Raw genomic sequence first — 14,390 nt, forward strand, 5'->3', positions numbered from 1 at the left:
CTCCAGCCCGCCGCCCTCCGCGCCAAGCCCCTTACACACACCCTCTCTCTTTTCGGTCTCTGCTGCTGAGATTTTCTCTAGAAATTTCTTTCCCGCTGCCCAGCAAACTGTTGCTCTTCCTTGAAGGCTTCTTCCTCCACCACCTCCCCCAGGAAGCCCTCCTTCCTCAGCCCAGCTGGAGGAGATCGCACCATCCTTCCTGCCGCCCCCACTCCTAGCTTTGGGTCTCACCAGGGGTGCCTGGTGGTGCAGCCGTGAGCAGAGCTCCTGTTCCCGCAAGCCGGGCCGAGCTCCCAAGGCCAGGGCTACCACAGCTCTCTTGCCGCTGGCCAAGTTGGTCAGCCCAAGTGCCTTGATCCAACCCCCAGCTGGTTCGGTGGCAGAGGAGGACAAGGGGCACAGCACACACACAGTCCTAAGCCTTGGATTCCTCTCTGCGAAAGGGGTTGGTGCTGAGGCCACAGGAGCAGCTGCCCAGAGCCTTTTTGAAGCGGTTGAGCTCTGGGCCTGGTCTGGGTCCTGGGTCTGGGGAGGACCTGGGGAGGTACGGGTGACGGCACCGCAGGTAAGGCTCCTGCAAGGTGGCAGCCTTGGGGCCCGACCCTGGGTAGGAGGGCAGGCCAGTGATGACAAGGGAGGCCCCAGCCAGGCGAAGTTGCAGGCAGCGGCAGTGCAGAGGCCCAGCAGGTGAAGGCCCCGGGAGTCGAGTCTGCAGGGCCCTGGGCCAGAGTTTTCAGGGCACAGGTGACTGAGCCCAGCCAGGTCTTCAGCTCAAGGCCTAGGAGAAGTGGGGCTGGGCCCTGATGAGCAGATCCCTGGGCCCTTCCTGAGGTCTGGCCAGGCCGACCCCACCTGGAGGTGGCGGCTCAGGGCATTTGACGCCTCTTTCCAAGTTCCCTGGCTCGGCAAGTGGCTGACCCTCAGGTGGACAGCAGCTGGACCAGGCCCCTGAGTGACATGGCTGGAGGGGGGGTTGTCCCACAGAGCCCGCCTCCCATCTCGCTCCAGGCTAGAGCTCAGGGTCAGTCACAGGCTGCCACCCTAGAGAAGTGAGTACCCTTCAGGGGCAGCCGAATGGAGACCCTTCAACAGGGAAAGCCAGAAATGACCCAGCGGCAGCCATATCTCCAGGACCGCCCCCGGGTGAAGGACAGACAACTGCACACCACAGAGCTCGGGAGAACCAACAGCGTCTCTGTATAGCAGGGAGATGGGCAGATGGGGGATCCAGGCTGGGCCAGCCTTGTCCACAGCCCATAGAAGGGTTGGCCAGCCAGAAGGGTGCATCAGGGGTGCCCAGAGGGTCAGAAGGCCAGGCTGGGGCCCCGAGTCCCAGGGGAGGCCTGGGAAAGCCCCGGGGGAGGCCATGGTTCCACTCGGTGGCCGGGCCAAGCAGGTCGTGCCCAGCTGGCTCTAGAGCGTGCAGAAGGGGCCTGTGTCGTGGCGCTTGGGTCTGCGCACACCCTGGATGACCACGCCAGGCGCCGAGGGGAAGCGTGAGTTGTAGCAGTCCTCCACGTGGTAGGCGGCTGGGCCAGGGGTTCGGGCTGCCGAAAGAGAAGGCTGGGAGCCCCACCCAGGTGGCAGCCCCGACTCGAACGTGGCTCCCACTTCCCACCCCCAGCCCCTGAACCCTTGTCCTCACAATGCCCACCCATGCCCCAGCCCTAGCCCTCTTCTCTCCAGGCCTCCTTACAGGCGCTGAGCCAGGAGGTGAATGCAGGGGAGCGGCTCATCAAGAAGGCCGGCGAGCGGGGGCTCTGCAGACGGCTCCCAGGAAGGATATTGTGGGTGTTGGGGCCAGGGTGTCTCTTGCCAGGTGCCTGCAAAGAGGCCTGAAGCAGGCACTGGGGCTGCACCCTGAGGCCCAGCCCCCTGGCCCCAGGCAGCGCTGGGTAGGTGTGGCCCTCAGGTGTCTTGGAAGCGGAGTGGTGGCCTCTGAAGCTGAAGGTGGGGAAGGCGGGCCGGCTGAGCAGCTGGTAGTGGGCTGGCGAGGGCCACTGCAAGGGGGCAGGAGACAGGGGCTGCAGGACAGGGTGCCCCCCACAGACCCTCAGCCAGCCCCTCTTTGGCCCCACTGGAACCCCCGGCCCCCTGCCTGCGCGGACTCCCCACCCCCTTCCTGCCCAGCCCCTGACCTTTTGCTCTTGGTCGAAGTCAGCTTTCTGCGTGAAGGGGCTTTCGCTCTGGAACCACAAAGTCTGCCATGCCCTGCGGCCACCGCCCTCTGTAGGTGGAGAATGGAGAGAAAGAAGGCTGGGAGCCCCACCCAGGTGACAGCCCCCACTCGAACCTGTCTCCCACTTCCCACCCCCGGCTCCTGAACCCTTGTCTTCACAACATCCACCCATGCCCCAGCCCTAGCCCTCCTCTCTCCAGGCCTCCTTACAGGTGCTGAACCTGGAGGTGAACGCATGGGAGGGTGGAGGGGCCCTCAGGCTGTGGGGGTTTCAGCACAGAGGCAGAGGCTCCCATTCCCAGGGTGAGGGACAGGCCCGATGGTTGGGCCTCAGGGAGGGCACACCCACCTCGGCCCTGATGCTTGCAGCCGATGCTGTAGTGGGGGTGTGGGGAGGACTCTCGTACGGACGGGCTTGGCACCTGGTACCTGGTGGGGCTGGGGACTTCCAGGTCAGCTGTGATCGGGGGGCGTCGCTCCAGCACTGGCCACAGGAAGCAAGCTCTGGGCCTGGGCTCCTTTCAGCAGGCCCCTCCCACAGCCCCCCAAAGACCAGCTCGGGGGTGGGATGGCCAGGACCCTCACTCACACAGCTCCTTCAGGGTCTGGGTGTAGGTGGGCAGGGACTCCTGGGGGGTGCCCGTCTGTAACCTGAGGCCAGCTGGGACCTCCTTCATCTTTGGGGGCCGTGTCTCATCCCAGGCCAGCCCTGGCTCTGGGCCCAACAGCAGCACAGATGCCTTGGGCCTGCGAGGGAGACCGGCAGCCACTGTCCCTCAGCCCCCTGGCCACTCCCAGCCGCCTGCCCCACAGCCTGTCCCCTCTACTGTCCCTCAGCCCCTGGCCACTCCCAGCCAGCCTGCCCCTTCTCCCCCCCTCCGCCAGAGTTACTGGGTGGGCTCTGGTTGTGTCTGCCTCAGGTGGCCATGGGTCCAGTGTTTGCCTCCATTGATGTAAAAATTTGCCAGGAATTTCACTGCCTTCTGGTCAAAATTCATCATCAGAGTCTCCTGGCTGTCTTCCCCAAGGGCACCACGGAGCTCTGTGACCTCACTGGTAGGCCCCTCTGTTGCTGGGACTCTTGAGGAAGATGCATTGTCTGGCCCTGGAGGGGCTGCCCCGGCCCCCACCCCTGGTGGGCCCATCCCCCACTAACTAGATGATCACTAGGTCTGTCTGGGCCAAGAACCCCAGCCTGCCCAGGTGACTCCTGCCCAGCCCTCTCCCTTCCCCACTAACTTTTCCAGCTTTCTCCCCTCTCCTAGGGTCTCCTGGAAGTCTGGAGTCCACTCTGGCAGGTCTGGGAGGACTGAGGCCTCTTAGCAGAGGGGGTGGAGGGAACAGGACCCATGGGCATCCACCAAGCCCTAGGAGATGCCCAGCTGTGTCCGGCCAGCCAGGACCCCCTGGGGGTAGGAGGGAGGGGTCCAGGAAGGCTCCCTGGAGGAAGAGGAGCTGCCACCCCACCTGGATTTCCACTTAAGGGAAAAGCAAAGCCACATCAGATGGGTCTGACACCAGAGAGCCAGAGCTGGGGTGTGAGGGCCTGCCTCTCACCTGGGGGCACAGAGGCTAGAAGGTGTCACAGATGGCTGGGCTGCCCGAGCTGCAAAGGAACAGCCAGCCTGTGTGAGCAAGAGTCCGTGTGGGCACCAGGGCCCTCACTGTGTGGTCTCTGGAGCTGACCGCTGGCTGGTCCCAGCCCTGACCTTGGCCCAGAATCCACCAGGACAGGGCCAACTTGGGACCCTCCTCTGCCCTCTCTGGATGCCTCCCCTTCAGCACTGGGCCTGCCAAGCAGACAGATGGACATGTGCTTGAGGAAACACAGGTTTTATCTGGGCAAAGGGGTCACGCCCTGTGCTCCAGGGCCCCTGCCCAGGTCGTGCCAGGTTTAGAGTTGACTGGCTGCCAGTGGGACAGAGTGTACTTTGCTAATGAATCCCTTGTCATTGGACAGATAGAACCCCCCAGGTCCTCCCTGCCCTGTAATAAACGTTGCCGCCGTGAATGGTGCTGCTGGACATCCATCCTCTCCTTGAGAAAGTGTGTGGGGGAAATGCTCTCGCGGGGTCTGGCTCTGCGCCCACACCACCACGGCCGTCACAGAAGGAGGCCTCTGCCCAAATATTGGTGTGGGGGGGTTGTTCCCCACCCACCAAGCCGGGTGTCCTCTAATTCATTTCCTTCACCATCTACCTGGAGACAGTGTCAGATCCCACAGGGTGAGAGCTCCATCCCAAGACGGCCTCCAGACACAGACGGGGGCGGGGCCTCCAGACACACACCAGTCGCAAGCCTGGGCAGCTGGAACTTCTGACCAACCGGCTTCAAGTTGGGGTTCCTATGACACCCTCTTTGGGTTTAATTTGCTGGAGCCACTCATAGAACTCAGGGAAATTATGACGTTTACTGGTTTATCATAAAGAGTATTGATTGCAAAGGATACCAATGAAGAAGCTTAGAGAGAGGCATGGGGAGAGGCCGGCGCTTCCATGTCCTCGCTGGGTGTCACCTTCTGGGAACCTCCAGGCGTTCCGCTGTCCCTGAGCCTCAGTCCTCTTGGGATTTTTTTTTTCCCCACCCCCACCCCCCTCGGGATTTTACGGAAGCTTCCTGATGTCAGCATTTCTGCCCCCAGGGCTTGGGTGGGACCTCTCCTGGGAGGGTCTTAAGACCCACAAACAGGCGAAAATGTTAGCGTCCTGCCTTGGGGCAGGCGAAAGGAGGGCAGGAGGTCAAAGTCCCCCGCCCGCACCCCCCAAGCCTCACATACTCAACATTCTAACAAAAGGCCCTGCCAAGGGCTGTGGGAATATGGGAATTACCAGCCAGAAACAGTGGAGGAAAACCAGCGTCTACCAGAATGCCAGACAGCTTCCTAGGAGTGGAAGCAATGGTCCAAGTTTGCAGTGTCCTGTATGGACTTGATCCGTACCAAATTGCTCTCCAGAAGGCACCACCCAAATTAGAGGCCCTTCTCACTGTGACCCTGCCGGCAGTAAGCCTCAGAAACTGCTCTCAACACACACTCAGCACGTGTGTGATTATGGTCCGGCTTTATGCCCATATACTTACGGACTGTGGTCTTTTTTTCTTAAAAAGTTCATATTGGCCGGGCACAGTGGCTCATGCCTGTAATCCCAGCACTTTGGGAGGCCCAGGTGGGCGGATCACGAGGTCAGGAGTTCGAGACCATCCTGGCTAACGTGGTGAAACCCCGTCTCTGCTAAAAATACAAAAAATATATATATATATCACGTCTACATTTTCCATGGAGGTGTTGTTTGTATCTTTGTTTTGTGAGAGCTTTTTATGCTGATACCAGATTTGCTCATAACACTTGTTGCAAACTTTTTTCCAGTTTTTTAGTTTGACTTTTAGTTGTTTTTTTGTTTGTTTGTTGAGAAATGGTCTGGTTCTGTCGCCCAGGCTGGAGTGCAGTGGTGCAATCTCAGCTTACTACAGCCTCAACCTCCCAGGCTCTGGCCATCCTCCCGCCACAGCCTCCCAAGTAACTGGGATCACAGGCACATTCACCATGCCTGGCTAATTTTTCTTTCTTTTTTGTAGAGGTGGGGTTTTCCCATGTTGCCCAGCTGGCTTGAACTCCTAGGCTCAAGCAATCTGCCCACCTCATCCTGCCTCGGCCTCCCAAAGCACCACAATTACAGGCATGAGCCACAGTGCCCAGCCTTTCTTCTTTCCTTTTTTTTTTTTTTTTTTGAGACGGAGTCACACTCTGTGGCCCAGGCTGGAGTGCAGTGGTGCGATCTCGGCTCACTGCAATCTCCACCTCCCGGGTTCACGCCATTCTCCTGCCTCAGCCTCCCGAGTAGCTGGGACTACAGGCGCCCGCCACCGCACCTGGCTAGTTTTTGTATTTTTAGTAGAGACGGGATTTGACTCTGTCAGTCAGGCTGGTCTCGAACTCCTGACCTCATGATCTGCCCGCCTTGGCCTCCCAAAGTGCTGGGATTACAGGCGTGAGCCACCACACCTGGCTGCCTTCCTTCATTTTTATGGTTAGGAAGTCCTTCCTGTACAAAAAAAAGAACAAAATTCAAGATTTGCTTAAAGTGTAAACATAACGCCCTCCCCCACATGAAGGGCTGAAGGGAGAGTTCGCACAGCCATGCAGGCTGGGAAGCCCCTGACTCAAGCCAAGGCTCTGCAGCTGCAAGGCCTTCTGTCAGAGGAGGGGGCCTGGGGACTCCCTTAGCCTCACCCTGAGACTGGAGCTGGTGGCCTCCTGGGGGCCCTTTCTGGAGGGACAGTCCTGTTTTCTGAGCTCTGAAGTTAATGGGACTTCCTCCCGGGCCGCCTGCCTCGCCGCAACTCCTCCCCTGCCTGGCACCTGTCTGGGCCTCAGTGTCTCACCTGTGCAATGTGGGCCAGGTGGCCTGGCCCAGGAGGTGCCCACAATGCTGGCCCCTCACAATGGTTGCCCGGTGACAGGACTCCCCTCAGGGAAGGGAGCTGGATGCCGGGAGGGACTGGAGCCAGCAAGGCCAGAGTGAAAGCAAAATGACAACTACTCAGAAACACGATCTCTTCACGCCAGAGCCTCACTATATCCCTGGGTGAGAGCTGGGAGCTCTGGGGGTGGCTGGGGCCAGGGCTGCAGGAGGGGGAGAATGGCTGGGGCCTGAGGCATGGAGGCCAGCTGTGAGGGTCCCAGAGCTGGACCCCAGGAAACTGAGGGCCACAACACGGGGTACTGCAGTCTGTGGGCTGGGGAGCCCTGGGACAGGGGAAGCTCAGGGATGGGGCTGCCAGGGGCCCAGGCCTCACCCTCCCCGCTGGTGTGCAGCTGCGAACGCAGCACCAGGTGGCCGGCACGTCTGTCGAGCAGAAACTGGGTCAGCCAGCAGCCGGCAGAGGCCGGCTAGTAAGTGCCCGACGCCCACTCCAGGGAGGACTCCACACTTCATTTTATTTTATTTATTTTATTTTTTTGAGACAGAGTTTCGCTCTTATTGCCCAGGCTGGAATGCAATGGTGCAATATTGGCTCACTGCAACCTCTGCCTCCTGGGTTCAAGCGATTCTCGTGTCTCAGCTTCCAGAGTAGCTGGGATTACAGGCACCTGCCACCACACCTTGCTAATTTTGTATTTTTAGTAGGGATGGGGTTTCTTTATGTTGGTCAGGCTGGTCTCGAACTCCTGACCTCAAGTGATCTGCCCACCTCGGCCTCCCAAAGTGCTGGGATGACAGGCTTGAGCCACCGTGCCCAGCCAGGATTCCACACTTTAAAGACAAGGAGAGCAAACGCCAGGCTGCCTCACTAGATATCCCCCCAAACAAAAAATAAAGTAACCCCTCTACGGAATGTGTGTGTGTGCACCTACATACACACACGCTACACGCAAAGGGGAGAGGCAGGGAAGAAAGCACACCTGCCTCTGAACAGCTACGTCTGGGGAAGGGGCAGGTGAAGCCGAGGCTCGAAGTTGCTCGGCTTTTTTTTTTTTCTTTTGAGACAGAGTCTCGCTTTGTTGCCCAGGCTGGAGTGCAGTGGCGTGATCTTGGCTCACTGCAAGTTCTGCCTCCCGGGTTCACGCCATTCTCCTGCCTCAGCCTCCTGAGCAGCTGGGACTACAGGTGCCTGCCACCAATGCCTGGATAACTTTTTGCATTTTTAGTAGAGATAGGGTTTCACCGTGTTAGCCAGGATGGTCTCGATCTCCTGACCTTGTGATCCGCCCACCTCGGCCTCCCAAAGTGCTGGGATTACAGGCGTGAGCCACCGCGCCCAGCCCTTTGGCAATTTTTAAAATGAAAGTAGTTCTCACTCCTTGAATGATCACATAGACCCTGAGGCGCTGAACCACCTGTGACCACCTGCACCACGCCCCTCGAGGCTGAATGAGGGCCCAGAAAAGCCCAGCCCTCCACCTGCCTCCCAGTCCTCGTCCCATGCAGGAGGCTACTGGCCTCCTGGGGTGGCACAGGTGCAGGCTAAGCCCACCCAACACCCTCCTAGTGGGCCCTGCGTGTGTCCAAGGGGCCGTCCCTCGCCTATGTCCTGGCCCACACGTCTTGTGCCTGTACTTGCTTTGCCAGGGCAGAGCACCCCTGACTTGCTGGCAGTTGGAATGAGGGGTGGGAGGGGGTTGGAGGGGCTGGTACAAGGCAGGCAGCCATCTGCTGTGGTGCTGACATGTTCCCAGCACATGGTGTGTGCCACCCGTTCAGGCTGAGAGAGCCCCAGAAGGCAAGTGCCACTGCAGCCCCATTTACAGGTGAGCAGAGAGCAGGCGAGCTGCCACAGGCCAAGCTGCTGCTAAGTGGCCAGCAGGCTGGATCTACATCTGGCTTGAAGGGGCCCTGCCCAGTGCTGGGGCTGCCCTTGAGACCTGCCCTGCCTTCTTCTCTTCCCTCCGTAGCTATGCCGGCTTCTTTCCGCAGCTGCGCTACCAGGTGGGGAACACCTATGGGCGTACCACGGGGCAGCTGCTCACAGACCCCAATGTGCAGAAGAGCCCCTGCTCTGTGCTGTCCCCCATGTCCAAGCCCAAGTTCATTGAGGACTTCAGCCAGTCGAAGACCCCAAGGGTTCCCTGCCGAGACCTGACGGAGCCCTATATCCCCCACTACACCAGGGAGCCACCAGTCCCCGGCCCTGCACCCTCCTGTGCCCGCCTGCCTGTCCCAGCACTCACAGGCTGCCTTGTTGGTACAGATCTGAAGCCCTATAAGAACTTTGAGATCCTGGGCCAGCTCCCACCCTTGGAGGTGGACGCCCAGGAGCCACCAGGGGTAGAGAACGTACCCAGACAGATTCTGCTGCCTGCAGGCTTCATGCCCTACCCCCTGCACCCTCCATGCCTGCCAGGCAGGAAGGGAGACTCCAGAGACTTGGGACACCCAGCATACGGGGAAGAGGCCTGGAAGAGCACCGCTCCTGTCTGCGAGGCCCCCAGGCAGCACCAGGTAGCCGGGGGATGCGCCAGTGCCAAGCCCATTCCGCTCAGCCCCAGGTGGCAGGCGCACCGTGACCTCCGATCTCTCCCCGCTCCAGCTGTACCACTGCCAGAGGGACGAGTACCCACCCCCCACTCACCAGCAGGAGACACTAGATGTGGGCAGGTGCTGGAACCAGCGGCTGGACCACCCTAACCTGACCCAACGCAAGGCCATCTCAGGTGGGTGTGGGCCTGGGCTGGGCTGGGCTGGACAAGGATGCCCCTCCCCACAAGGTTCTTGCAGTGTGAGAGTCCCTGAGGAGGCTGCCACAGGGGCCTACTTTTCCTGCTCCAGAATGGGCTACCGGCCTGGGGGGACCTCCTCTGCCTCCCAGCTGCTTCCAGGAGCCCAGCTTTTCCCAAGACGAGGCGGTGCCCTGCCTGCCTGTTCCCATTTGGCCACATCAGGCAGTCGCCGACGTTCAGGGAAGGAAAGGGAGCCTTGCCTGGCTTCCCTGACATGTTTGAGGGCAGGTGGGTGTGCCCAGGGGAAGGCCAAGGGGGCCTGGGGTAGCCTGCACATCTGCCCACCCCCAGGCTATGCTGGCTTCATTCCCCGGTTCACCTGGGTAATGGGGGTGAATTACCGAGACGGCGTCACACGAGCCATGGACGAATTTGACAAGAGCCAGGTAGGAGAGCGCCATCCAGGGCCTGCTCCCAGCTCACACGCACACTTCCTCTCCTGCCTGGCAGCTTCCCTGGAGGGTGCCTTGAAGGCCAGGTTCCCTGAGAAGCCTGAGGAGGGGGCTCTGCCTGGCTCTCTCCTGTCCCTGGAGGTGCTGCCCCAACCCCTCTCTCGAGTCTTGCTTGGATCCTGTACTCAAGTTTTGGAGTCGGGGGTGGGGGGATGCCGAAGGCTGGGAGCATGGGCGGCTTTCCCACGGAGTGCCGGCTCTCCGGCCAGGCCTCCACTGGGACAACTTGACTATCTGGTTGCCTGCCGGGGAGGCTGCTTATCAGCACCTCCCTGTCTCCCCAGTTCCTGTTTAGAAACCCCCACTGTGATCTGCGCGAGAAGCTGCCTGGAACACACTGGCCCAGCAACCACATCTACAGCAGCCAAGGCTTGATCCCCTTCTACATGGGGTTCATCCCCTGTGAGTAGAGTGGGCAGCGTCACACGGACACACCCTGGCCAATGTGGGGAGGGACGGCTCCACCTGCCCTCCCTTCACTGCTAGTTCAGGACCACCTGTTACCAGGGTCCCACCTTGGTTGCGGTAGGATTGTCTGCCATCCTCCCCACCCCTTTTGGAAGGGGGGTCACTGGACCCACCTACCAAAGTCCCAGACACAGGCCAAAGAGCCCCGAGGCTGGGTACCCAGGACAGGCCTGCCTTCAGGAAGCAGGTTCCCCACCAAGCAGATAGATCCCCAGGGCCCAGGGCAGCCCCACACTTCTCTGAAGCCTGGGTGTCCAGCCCATGCTGGTCCCAGGCACAGAAGCCCAGCTCAGCTGCAGCCTGGCTCCCCACAGCCATGCGGGACAACTACGCGCTGACATTCGGCAACAGCACCCGGAGGGCCTACTGGAAGGAATGGGCAAAGCGAAACCACACACTATGAAAATGCTTTAATGGTGGTGTCTGTACAGCATGGATGTGGACAGGGAAAACAGCAAGTGCACACAGCGGGACAGGCCACAGGAGAGGCTGAGAGTGAATAAAGAGTTCACACTGCTTCCCTGCTTTCCCCAGTGACTGAAAGCTTTAAGCCACCTCCTCCTCAGCCTCCTCCTCGAACTCGCCCTCCTCCTCGGCTGTGGCATCCTGGTACTGCTGGTACTCGGACACCAGGTCATTCATGTTGCTCTCGGCCTCGGTGAACTCCATCTCGTCCATGCCCTCGCCCGTGTACCAGTGCAGGAAGGCCTTGCGCCGGAACATGGCCGTGAACTGCTCGGAGATGCGCTTGAACAGCTCCTGGATGGCCGTGCTGTTGCCGATGAAGGTGGCGGACATTTTTAGCCCCCGAGGCGGGATGTCACAGACAGCCGTTTTCACATTGTTGGGGATCCACTCAACAAAATAGCTGCTGTTTTTGTTTTGGACATTAAGCATTTGCTCGTCCACCTCCTTCATGGACATGCGGCCCCTGAACACGGCGGCAACCGTCAGGTAGCGGCCATGGCGGGGGTCGCAAGCAGCCATCATGTTCTTGGCATCAAACATCTGCTGGGTGAGCTCGGGCACGGTCAGCGCTCGGTACTGCTGGCTGCCCCGGCTGGTCAGTGGGGCAAAGCCGGGCATGAAGAAGTGCAGGCGGGGGAATGGGACCATGTTCACAGCCAGCTTCCGTAGGTCAGCATTGAGCTGGCCTGGGAAGCGCAGGCAGGTGGTGACCCCACTCATGGTAGCAGACACCAGGTGGTTCAGATCACCATAGGTGGGCGTGGTCAGCTTTAGGGTTCTGAAGCAAATGTCGTAGAGAGCTTCGTTATCAATGCAGTAGGTCTCGTCTGTGTTTTCTACGAGTTGGTGGACTGAGAGAGTGGCGTTGTAGGGCTCCACCACTGTGTCTGACACCTTGGGCGAAGGCACCACACTGAACGTGTTCATGATCCTGTCTGGGTACTCCTCTCGGATCTTGCTGATGAGGAGGGTACCCATCCCAGACCCAGTCCCCCCACCCAGGGAGTGGGTCAGCTGGAAACCCTGCAGGCAGTCACAGCTCTCAGCCTCCTTCCTCACAACATCCAGCACCGAGTCCACCAGCTCCGCGCCTTCTGTGTAGTGCCCCTTGGCCCAGTTGTTCCCAGCACCACTCTGACCTGAGAGAGAACACAGCTAATCATTTGTCAGCCAGGCAGATGGCACTACTGGTCACCACCATGCGAAAAGAGCCGAGTGACATGGTGTGAGCTGACCACAGAATTCACCCTGCAGGTAGAGCAAACGGACCCTTCAAAGCCAAAAGACGGCAGCCTGCCCTGCTACCAATTAAGTCAGGGGCCAAACCTGACAGCTTAACAATAAACCCTTCCCCGGGGGGGCCACTGCCAATTCCCAAGGACAGAGGAGCAGCCACTGCCCCAGCTCAGCTCCCTGCAGGGAGATTACGTGTGTGGCGGCTCCTCGCCTCGGCAGACAGCTGGACCTTGCTCCCAAAGCCGATTTAGGAGAGGGGATTGAATGGCTCAGAGAAAAGGAGAGCGTCCAAGGGCCCTAGCTGCGCAGTTCCCACGGCGGTGCCCTTGGAGCAGCCCCTTGACCTTTGAGCCGCCGCCCAGTCCCCAGCCGCGGCTCACCAAAGACGAAGTTGTCCGGCCGGAAGATCTGCCCGAAGGGCCCCGAGCGCACGGAGTCCATGGTGCCGGGCTCCAGATCCACGAGCACGGCGCGGGGCACGTACTTGCCGCCTGCGGGGAAGGGAGGGCGTCAGCCAAGGCAGGGGCCGCGGGGTCCCCGGAGGGCGGTCGGGGAAGGGGCTGGGGCCTCACCGGTGGCCTCGTTGTAGTACACGTTGATGCGCTCCAGCTGCAGGTCGCTGTCCCCGTGGTAGGTGCCCGTGGGGTCGATGCCGTGCTCATCGCTGATCACCTCCCAAAACTACAAGGGACGCGGGCGGACGCGGGCGGGCCGGGGCTGAGTCACCGCGGCCGGTGCGCAGGGAGGCAGCCCCGCCCCGGACGGGCGCGGCAGCCTGGCCCTCCCCGCCCCTCCCCCGCCCCGCGCGCCCTGGCCGCCGGGTTCCTGGGGGCTTCGGTCCCCCGGCTCTGCCCAGTCCCCGCGGAGGGGGCCCGGCGGCCGCAATGCGGGGGCGCCGCCCGGCCGCTGCTGCCGCCATCTTCCCCGGCCGCCCGCCCGCCCCGCCCAGCAGGCCCGCCTGGCCCCAGCGCTCCGGCAACTTACCTTGGCGCCGATTTGGTTGCCGCACTGCCCGGCCTGCAGGTGCACGATTTCCCTCATGATGGCGGCGGCGGCGGGGAAGCAAGCGGAAACGCGCAAACAGCAACAGACGAGCGGGCGCGCAGAGTGCTACAACCGACGCTCCGCCAACGCTTATATACCCTCCGTGCCCGCCTCCGCCAGCCTCGGATTGGGCTGCCAGAACGAGGCTGGCAAGCAACCTGGTTTCATTGGCCTTGCCCCCGTCAATCAAGCCGCCTAAGGTCCGCCTTTTTAAGCCAGTTTGGTCTTTATTGGTCAGCCGCAGCCTCCTATCTCCCTATCACAATCCCCCCCCGGCGCTGCAGTGCTCCGTCCATTGGGTGTTTCAAATGATTGATTTGCCGTCTCATTGGCTGGCTGCCGGGAGCACGCCGCCAGGCTGGCGCTATTGGCTGCGCTGGGTCAGCGTCCTGGTAACCGCCGCAGTGCCGCGCGAGGCGCGAGGACGGGGTGGGGCGCAGGCGCGGGCGCGGGCTTCCGGTCGGGCGGCGGGCAGCTGCGCGGGAGGCGCCGGGGGAGGGCGGGCCCGACGGGCCTCGGGCAAGCGCAGTCTTGGCTCTGAGCCCGGGGCCTTTCGGGAGCCGGGAAGGGTAGGCCCGGCGGCGGCCCCGCGTCTAGAGTTGCGCCCTCCCTGGCCTTGCCCCGGGACACGGCATCTGCGCGCTGGGCGGGTTCTGGAGCGGGGTCCGCACGGAGCGAGCCCGGGGCCTCCAGGCCGAGGAGGCTGCGATGCCTTAAATGCAGGAAGATACACGGGCTCGGGGGCTGCGGCGGTGGAGGGGAGCTCTCCACAGAGCCGCAGAGGCCGCGGAGTTTCCTGCTCCCGGGTCCCGCACGCCCACTGCCCTCGCGGTCGGCTGAGGGGAGCACGTGGGGGACGCCGCGCCCGGAGGGCCGGGGCGGAGGGCAGGGGAGGGTAGCGGAGGGGCGAGGCCTCCGCCGCAGCTCCGCGCCCTGCCCTGTTGTGGAGACGGCGCTGGCTCTGCGCCGGTCACCTTGGTGCCTCGGCCCCGTGAGTGCGCGAGCTCCGTGGAGACCAGGACAGCGCCCAGACCTCCCTCCGCGGGTGGGCCCCGACCTCCGGGCTCTAGGGCCGGTATTCCAACCACAGGTCAGCGCGCTGGGGCTGAGACATACTTCTGTTAATGCTTTTCCTAATGTATGACTTGATTTTTACTTGGGTGGGAAAAGAAAAAGAAAATGAATTACATGTGGTTGCGCCTGTTTAAAAACAAACACGCTGTATTTTTGCAGCATTTTTATTTTACTTAATTTATTATTTTGAGACAGTCTCTCGCTCTGTCTCCCGGGCTGGAGTGCAGTGGCGCGATCTTGGCCCCCCCCCAGG

The 14,390-nt window shown here is 61.3% G+C and overlaps 3 protein-coding genes across 27 annotated transcripts; 1 reads left to right on the plus strand and 2 right to left on the minus strand.

Moving 5' to 3' along the window:
- Positions 1-986: 986 nt before the first annotated feature.
- Positions 987-3,260, minus strand: STPG3 (sperm-tail PG-rich repeat containing 3). Of its 4 annotated transcripts, none has more exons than XM_063636669.1 (6): positions 3,071-3,260; positions 2,769-2,926; positions 2,609-2,663; positions 2,139-2,211; positions 1,697-2,000; positions 987-1,563 (listed from the first exon to the last, which is right to left on the minus strand). In XM_063636669.1, exons 1-6 carry the CDS (start codon positions 3,178-3,180, stop codon positions 1,061-1,063), a joined length of 1,203 nt encoding a protein of 400 aa, XP_063492739.1. In that variant the 5' UTR covers positions 3,181-3,260; the 3' UTR covers positions 987-1,060. The 4 variants fall into 4 exon arrangements, with proteins under 4 accessions (XP_063492739.1, XP_055126184.1, XP_055126186.1 ...); XM_055270211.2 differs by having other exon boundaries at positions 1,175-1,547; positions 1,697-1,835; positions 2,139-2,227; positions 2,529-2,663; XM_055270210.2 differs by having other exon boundaries at positions 1,175-1,547; positions 2,139-2,227; positions 2,529-2,663.
- Positions 3,261-6,619: 3,359 nt separating this feature from the next.
- Positions 6,620-10,833, plus strand: CIMIP2A (ciliary microtubule inner protein 2A). The gene is made up of 7 exons (XM_055270237.2): positions 6,620-6,762; positions 8,571-8,786; positions 8,868-9,117; positions 9,206-9,329; positions 9,687-9,781; positions 10,132-10,249; positions 10,630-10,833. Exons 1-7 carry the CDS (start codon positions 6,707-6,709, stop codon positions 10,716-10,718), a joined length of 948 nt encoding a protein of 315 aa, XP_055126212.1. The 5' UTR covers positions 6,620-6,706; the 3' UTR covers positions 10,719-10,833.
- Positions 10,711-13,752, minus strand: TUBB4B (tubulin beta 4B class IVb). 22 transcript variants are annotated; one of them, XM_055270226.1, is made up of 6 exons: positions 13,004-13,170; positions 12,592-12,700; positions 12,400-12,510; positions 11,696-11,922; positions 11,247-11,551; positions 10,711-11,150 (listed from the first exon to the last, which is right to left on the minus strand). In XM_055270226.1, exons 1-6 carry the CDS (start codon positions 13,058-13,060, stop codon positions 10,862-10,864), a joined length of 1,098 nt encoding a protein of 365 aa, XP_055126201.1. In that variant the 5' UTR covers positions 13,061-13,170; the 3' UTR covers positions 10,711-10,861. The 22 variants fall into 22 exon arrangements, with proteins under 22 accessions (XP_055126201.1, XP_055126192.1, XP_055126211.1 ...); XM_055270217.1 differs by having other exon boundaries at positions 10,711-11,824; positions 11,897-11,922; XM_055270236.2 differs by lacking the exon at positions 11,247-11,551 and having other exon boundaries at positions 10,711-10,984; positions 11,843-11,922.
- Between the last annotated feature and the right edge of the window lie 638 nt (positions 13,753-14,390).

Source organism: Symphalangus syndactylus, chromosome 3 (genome assembly GCF_028878055.3).
Source record: "Symphalangus syndactylus isolate Jambi chromosome 3, NHGRI_mSymSyn1-v2.1_pri, whole genome shotgun sequence".
In the NCBI taxonomy this organism is placed as follows: domain Eukaryota; kingdom Metazoa; phylum Chordata; class Mammalia; order Primates; family Hylobatidae; genus Symphalangus; species Symphalangus syndactylus.